The sequence below is a fragment of the Psammomys obesus genome, unplaced genomic scaffold (genome assembly GCF_907164565.1).
Source record: "Psammomys obesus unplaced genomic scaffold, mPsaObe1.curated_primary_1811, whole genome shotgun sequence".
NCBI lineage: Eukaryota > Metazoa > Chordata > Mammalia > Rodentia > Muridae > Psammomys > Psammomys obesus.
Window position 1 is genome coordinate 14,108,542 of NW_026596069.1, and position 8,421 is coordinate 14,116,962.

General features: G+C 38.5%; 1 protein-coding gene across 1 annotated transcript in view; it reads left to right on the forward strand.

The window, feature by feature from the left end:
* Ccdc178 (coiled-coil domain containing 178) overlaps positions 1-7,111 on the forward strand; it is a 267,043-nt gene extending 259,932 nt beyond the window's left edge. Inside the window, exons 14-15 of the mRNA XM_055625711.1 lie at positions 6,389-6,523; positions 6,917-7,111. Coding sequence (XP_055481686.1) covers positions 6,389-6,523; positions 6,917-7,111 — 330 coding nt within the window. The remainder of the gene's footprint in view (positions 1-6,388; positions 6,524-6,916) is intronic.
* Positions 7,112-8,421: the final 1,310 nt, after the last annotated feature.

An 8,421-nucleotide genomic window follows, 5' to 3' on the forward strand; every position in this document is an offset into this window, starting at 1 on the left:
GAAAGAAAGAAAGAAAGAAAGAAAGAAAGAAAGAAAGAAAGAAAGAAAGAAAGAAAGAAACTTATTCAAAGCCTGCTTTGTCTTATTTCTGACTACTACAATATTAATTTATCATTCCTTGTGACAGGAAGGTTTGACTGGCATCTCATGGAAAAATAAGGTCTTCTGGGTACTAACCTAGCTCCCAAATAATCACACTCTTGACATGAAAAGTGCAGTTCAAAAAAGAAATGGAAAGAAAAAGCTGTATTTAAGCATGTTTTCCCACTCTGCAGAGTTTGTTGTTCTTTTGTGGTACCAGGGATCAAAGCAGAACCTTTTACATGCTAGGCACATCATCCACCCCCATGACCTTCAGTGAGATATCTGGTGCTACTTGATGAGACTAAAAGAGATCACCCCATAGTCAGCCACTTAAGAACCATTATTTCACGCTTATTACTGTAAGCATTCATCATACTGGCTGTGCATAATCTTGTCTAAGTTTAAACAGGGAGAATTTCCACCTGCTTTGTCTTGACATTTTCATCTTACAATAACCAAGTAATGTATACATACACAATTCAATGGAAACATGGAAGATGTGCATAAAGTTTTCCTACTAACATCTGGTGTAAACAAGTACTCATTTCATATTGCAACCTTTTTCAAGACGATCTGTGTCCCAACTCTGAAGCACTCGGGTTGTTTGTAGAAATCTCCATGACAAATTTTAACCAGAAACCACAACTAAATGTCAAAGGCAATAAAATGGGGGAAGCGATTGGATTCCAATCACATCCTGGTTTGGAATGTGAACTTTAATTGAGAAGTAGGTACCCTCTCTAAGTGCTAACTTCTAGACAGTAAGCAGGGGGAAAGTCAGTGTGAAGACACCCCCAGCAGACAGCGGAACCTGTGCTCTCCTGACAGGAAGAAAAGAAGAGAATCAAAACATTATTTTTATAAGGAAAATTACTAAATTAGTTTATAGGCCCTATCCTTTAGAAGCAATATTTAGAAAGGTTTTGATTAACATGTAATATTTATTTATTATAATATAGCCAATTTACTGGAAATGTTTATCTCAGCTTTTGGCCTATTGAGCCAGAATATACATGACTAAACATCAGTGTGTTTTAATATGTTCTGTAGGTATAATAGTCAATGATGAGCTAATTTACAAGCAAAGACAATTTCCTCATAATTTTAGTTTATAACCCAGTAAGATATTTTCTACTCTTTTCTCCGTCTCTGCATTCCAAAACAAGCTACCCTGTGTAACAAAACATATTTTAGGCACCAAATATAGGACCAAGTATGATGTCACAGTGTTCAACATGTGATTTAAGAAATAATTCTTTCCTGGCAGTGGTGGTACTCACGAATCCCAGCACTCAGGAGGCAGAGGAAGGTAGATCTCTAAGTTTAAGACCAGCATGATCAATAGAGTGAGTCTCAAAAAACCAAAAATAATAATAATTCTCCTGAACCTTCATCAGCAGGTTTTTTTTTTTTTTTCCTTGTTACTGAGGTCCAGTCAGTTTCTCTAGTCCAGTTTCTCTTGTTCAGTTTCTGACCAAAGTAATTTGTAATTTAAATGCAAGTCTTTTAGGTACATTGTTGCCAATACAAACTGACAAGTCGTTAAAGTCACTGATACATACCTTCAATGATACAGGGCCACAGCTAACTTTAACTTGTTGCTACACAACTCCAAGAAACAGATCCTCCTCCTGTCCTTGCCACAGCAGGGACAGTTCTAATCCGAATGTCCCTGTACTCATGAGCAAATCAAATGAGAAGTAAAATTTCCAAATGCAGTAATGAGCATATCAACATACAGTTTACCACCTGCCATTAATTATCTGACTTTGCTTATATTACAGAAAAGCAATTTTCTGTTTGTTTATTTTGAGACAGGGTTTTTCTGTGTAGTCTTGGCTGCCTTGGATTCAATTTCTAAACCAGGCTGGGCTCGAACTCACAGCAATTTGCCTGCCTCTGTCTCCACGAGTGCTGAAATTACAGGCATGTACCACCACATCTGGTTCTTATTTTAATCTTTTCTCTTTTTTTCTTTTTTATTTATTTTTTAAAATTTATTCATTATATATCCCAACTGAAGCCCCTTCCTTCAACTCCTCCCGGTCCCACCCTCCCTTCCTCTTTCCCCCTATCCCTTTCCCCTAGTCCACTGAAAGGGAGAGTTCTCCTGCCCCTACCTTATCAAGTCTCTTCATAACTGCCTGTATCCTCTTCCTCTGTGTCTAGACAAGACTTCACCACCAGGGGCAAGTGGTCAAAGAAAAAGCAGCCAAATTCATGTCAGAGGCAGTCCCTGCTTCCCTTACTGGGGAACCCACAGGGAAACTGAGCTGTCTGTGGGCTACATGTGAGCAGGAAGTCTAGGTCCTCTCCATGCATGGTTCTTGATTGATGCATCAGTCCCTGTAGAACCCATGCGCTCAAGATTTTTTTAGCTTTGTTGGTCTCCTTGTGGAGCTCCTGTCTCCTCCATGTCCTTCTATCAGCTGCTTCTTCCATAGATTCCCTGTGCTCTGCCCAAAGTTTGGCTGTGAGTTTCAGTATCTGCTTAGACCCCATGTTGGATGGAGCATTTTTTTTCAAAGGACCCTCTATAGTAGGCTCCCATCCTGTTCCCACTCTTCCACCACTTCTGGTGTCTATCCTGTTTGCCATTCTGAATGAGATTTGAGCATCCTCCTTATTGTTTAGCTTCTTTAGGCCTATAGATTTAAGTATAGCTATCCTATATCATATGGCTAATATCTGCTTGTAAGTGAATGTATACCATGGCTATCTTTCTTTTTCTGGGTTATCTCACTTAGGATGATCTTTTCTAGTTCCACCCATTTACCTGCAAACTTGATTTCCTTGTTTTCAGTAGCTGAGTAGTATTCCACTCTGTAAATGTGCCACAATTTCTGTATCCATTACTCTGTTGAAGGACATCTGGGTTGTTTCCAGAATCTAGTTATTACAAATAAAGATGCTGGTTGAGCAAATGTCCTTGTTGAATTGTGGGGCATCATTTGGGTACATGGCCAGGAGTGGTATAGCTGGATGTTGAGGTAGTGATACTCCCAAGATTTTGAGAAAGCGCCAGACTGATTCCAAAGTGGTTGTACAAGTTTGCATTCCCACCAGCAATGGAGGAGGGTTCCCCTTTCTCCACATCCTCTCCAGCATGTATTGTCACTTGAGTTTTAGATCTTAGCAATTCTGATTGATGTAAGATGGGATCTCGGAATAGTTTCGATTTGCATTTCCTTGAGGACTAAGAATGTTGAGCGTTTCTTTAAGTGTTTCTACAACATTAGATATTCCTCTGTTGAGAATTTTCTGCTTAGTTCTGTACCCTATTTTTTAATTGGATTATTTGATTTGTTGGTGTCTAATTTCTCGAGTTCTTTATATATTCTGGATATTAGCCCTCTGTAAGATATAGGGTATGTTAAGATCTTTTCCCAGTCTGTAGGCTGTCATTTTGTTCTGTTGACAGTGTCCTTTGCTTTACAGAATATTTTCAGTTTCATGAGGTCCCCTTTATTAATTATTGATCTTAGAGCCTGTGCTGTTGATGTTCTGTTCAGGAAGTTGTTTCCTGTGCTAATGAGTTCAAGGCTTTCCCCCACTTTTTCTTCCAACTGATTTAGTGTGTCTGGTTTTATGTTGAGGTCTTTGATCCACTTGGACTTTAATTTTGTGCAGGGTGACGGACACAGGTCTATTTGCATTTTTCTACATGTGGACATCCAGTTAGACCAGCACCATTTGTTGAAGATGCTATCTTTTTGCCATTGTATGGTTTTGGCATCTCGGTCAAAAATCAGGTGTCCGTAGGTTTGTTTCTGGGCCTTCAATTTTATTTCGTTGATCCATCAGTCTGTTTCTTTGCTAGTTAATCAGCCTCTACAATAAAAGATATTCTGGAGGTATCTTTTTCTTTTTCTTAAAGCAAAGATTTTTTTATGGTTCATTGTTTAAAGAGAGTGTGCTTGCTAGTTTTATGTCAGCTTAACATAAGTCATCTGATAGGTGGGAACCTCAACAAGGAAAAAATGCTTCCATAAGATCTTATTGTAAGCAAGCCTATAGGACATTTGATTGATTGATTGATTGATTGATTGATTAATTTGAAATTTTTACTTATTCCCTTTACATTCTGATTACACACAGCTCCCTCCACTCCACCCAGCCCCACCATTCCTTCCTCTTCTTCCTATCCCCTTTCCCTACTCCTCAGAAAATGGAAGCCCCCTACCGTCACCAACCCACCCCAGCACATGAAATCTCATCAGGACTGAGAGCATCCTCTTTCACTGAGGTTAGGCAAGGCAGCTCGGCCAGGCGGTAGTGATGGAAAAGCAGGCAACAGACTACATGACAGAGATAACCCCTGCTCCCTATACTAAGGGACCCACATGAAGACTAAGCTGTTCCTCAGCTAGTGTAGGGGGCCTACTTCCAGTCCATGTCTGGTCCTTGGTTGGTGCTTCAGTCTATGGAAGACACCCTGGGCCCAGGTTAGTTGGCTCTATTCATCCTCTTGTGGAGTTCTTGTTCCTTTCGGTTCCTTCTATCCTTCCTCCTTGCCTCTTCCACAAGACTCCCTGGGCTCCACCTAATGCTTGACTGTAGGTCTCAGCATTTGTTCCACTGCTGGGTGGAGCCTATCAGGGGACAGCTATTCTAGGCTTCAATCTGCAAGCATTGCAGAGTATTGTTAATAGGGACAGAGGGTGGCTCTTTCCCATGGGGCGGGTCTCAGATTGGGCCAGTCATTGGTTGGCCCTTCCCTCAATCTCTCCAACCAGTGCCTGACCCAACCAGAAAAGCAATTTTTAAAAGACATTTTTTCATTGAATTTCTATTCCAAAGTAATTGCAATTTTTAATTTACTGATTTTACTTTTAGTAACCTAAATCATCTAACATTCCCCTAAGTTTATTCTGGATTATGTAGTTCATTATCAGCTAAGCAGAGATATGTTTTTAAAGGTATTTTTGTATTAAGTTAACAAATTGATGCAGATTAGTGGCTTCTTTTTCGTGAAGTGAGCCTAAACATGTGTGTGTGTGTGTGTGTGTGTGTGTGTGTGTGTGTGCACGCACACGAGTACATGTGTAGGTTGTAACAAAGCCTAAGAAGGTTATTGATAATAAAAACTTACAGACAACATCAGGCATTTGAAATCACTTTATTGAAAATGTTTTACTGAACAAAACATAACAAAGATTTCTAAAATTTAGGTATTCTCCAGTGTTTTACGAATTGTCTCATTCATGTGCCTTTGATCCCCTGACAAGCATATCTTAGTATGTTTGTTGTTGATGAGAAGGGATATTTATATAAATTTTGGGTTTGCCATAGATTTGTTTCTTTCGACTTTGCAACACACACTAAGTGATTATTCATGCTAGCAAACCCCAAATGAGATCTCAGTGGCAGAATATTATGTGTGACTATTTGGGTCTTTGGTAAATGGGGTTTATTGTTATTTTTGTTAAATTTATTATTTCTTTACAGCCTAGACTTATCATAGTAATTCTTACAGAATGCTAACAGTTGAGATGAAAGAGTTTTCTAGGCAAAACTGTCACTTTCCTAATTTTAGCTGGTGGTGATTTTATATTTAACCATCCCTTCCTCCCCTGGTTTGATAGAACCCATAGGAAAAATCTCTTCTTCTCTGTAGGTCAAGAGTTAAAAGTGTCACTTCTAAACATTACCTCTTCTGTACTTTAATGTTGACATGATTCCATGTCACATGATCAGAGGGAGGCAAATTAATACGGAGTCCTAGCTGGAAATTCCCTCACTGGTTTTTTTCCTCTCCTCCACAGTTGATGGCTAAGTTAATTCTCCTTGGTTTTGTCATGCTCTGACGCACACATCGTCAGCCATAGGAAGCTTTAGGAGTAAGAAAAAGATGCAGTAGTGTCCATCAAAGTCTTCAGGTTGCATTTTTTAAACTTTGGTTTGACCCAATGTGCCATTCAAAAGGCTTCAAAAGATTTTTTTTTTTTAACAGAAAGGTTCAATACGTCCTGAGGCTATCGGTTTTGAGTTAAACTGGGTGAAGTAGAAATATTTTACTCATCAGCTTTGCAGTCACAGCATTTGCTTCAGCTAGAACAAAACTGCTGAGGCATTTAGAGAAAATTAACCCCCCATCCTGGCGGCCAGATGTGACTGGTCTCCGATGAATGCACATGAGTGGGCTGAAAAATCAAGAGACTGTGAAATTCCTGTCAGGTCTGCACACTACAGAATGGGCCATTGGCTGCTTTCTATATTTCCCTCCATCATTCTTCTTGAACAGTGCCATTAATTTCCTCTCCTTCCCTGACTTGTGTTTTTCCCCCCTCCCTGTTGCCTTTAGAACTGTCTGCTGCACAAGAAGAAGGACAGGGATTGGGAAACGTACCTCCAAATGTTGATCCGATATTACAAGAGGAAGGTGGCCAACATGCAGTGTAACTCCCAGGACAGCATTCAGAAAATACTAACTGTGCAGGTAGGTAACTGCAGGCAGAGGCAAGACTGTCCTGATCTAGATTGGAAAGCAAATGACGGTGTGTGTGATGAAGCATTGAAGCCATATCCCATCAGAGTTTTATAAATTCTTAACCTCTTTGATAGACTGGGACTGCATGAAGGATGAATTCAGCAAGTGAAAATACATACCACATGCCATGCATACTTTGGGGGAACAGGGAGATTGGACGGACTTATCTCAAACGTTAGAGGGGATTTTTGTACACACATTCTATAAAAAAAAAAAAAAAAAAAAAAAAATGTGTTTATTTTCCAGCCTCTGAACCTTGTGAATGTCATTCTGCTGTGCACGTATGTGTGTGGAGGGGCATTCCTTTCTATACAGTGCATCTTCTTCTGTCATTCTTTGAAGCATCTAAAGACTGCAGTACAAGGTTACCATATGTTCTGTTGCTCTCTAAAAGCCGGCAACAGGAGCAAAGTACAGGAAAGATTAGCAGGCAGCTTTGGACCCAATAGGAATATATTTCCTATCAAGCTTTTAGTCAACCAGGCAGACACATTTTGGTGTAAAAGAAAAGATGTTGAATACTCTTACTGGGCATGAACATTCTGTGACTTGACAGAGGGCACCTGCTCTTCCTACAGGGTCACAATGGCTTCTGCACGCACATCCTTTAGGATACCAGCACCCCTTCACCCACCAGCGGGCCAGCTTTCTCAGGTTGAAAATCATGTCCTCTTTGTTACTCTTTTTCCACCTAAAAGAGTATGTGTGTGTATGCCCTATACACACACACAGGACAAAAGTCCAAAATCAATCACCTACATTGTATAGCAGCAAATCTCTATACAGTCCTTTTGAAATGAAAGAAATATGGAAACATATGCATTGCAGACTTAAAATATAAATTACACTTTAAAACATATATTACACTTGAGTAATGATAAATTGGGTAAATCTTATTGGATAATTCTAGGTAGTAATACAAAATATATTTTAATATAGATACCATAATTTAAGAATATTTGTGATGAGTTTAGAAATAGTTATCACCACTAAATGATATGAAAGAAAGCAGTACCATAAATTTTGAATAATTCAAAAGGTAAGAAGGAAGGACATGCATAGATGTAGAAAATATGGACAACTGGTTAATGATTTAATAACTATGAACATCTCCACTATGCACTTGGAGTCTACGGATTTTCAAATTATTCATAAAGGCAAAAATTCACATTATTTAGAAGTTAAACATTTAAAGCAAATGGAAACCAAACTTAAAAAAAATACATAAATCTTACAAGGCTCCATTTTTGATGAGGAGCTTCTATCTAGCTTCTATCTAGAAGATAGAAGATAGATGTTTGAAGATAGATAGATAGATAGATAGATAGATAGATAGATAGATAGATAATCAGTCTTCTCCAGGGATGAGCTCCCTGATAGATATTCAATCCCAAGTGATCAGTCCTAAGTGCATGTAGATATGACCAATACTAATGGCTTTTGTAAATATGTCTGTCTGTGTGTCTGTCTGTGTCTGTGTCTGTCTGTAACAATAATTACAAAAGAAGGGATCAGGAACATGAAAGGAAATGAAAGGGAAATGGGCAGATTTGCAGGAGAGAAAGAAATAGGTGGAAATGATGTAAATATGGTATTAAAGTATAAAATTCTCAAAAGAAGTATAAAAATTTTAAAGTTGTAATATAAAAAATGGGAATAACTGAGACAAAAGTATTATATATTACAATTTGTGTGTGTTTCTTATGGATAAAATGTCTACTAAGACATATCAATTACAAACCTCATGCATCTGACAAAAATAACTTCAGAATATATGAAATAACATGTGGTTAAAATCCAAATAAAAGTAAATGAATCCACAATCAAAATAGAAGCTATTAAATAGC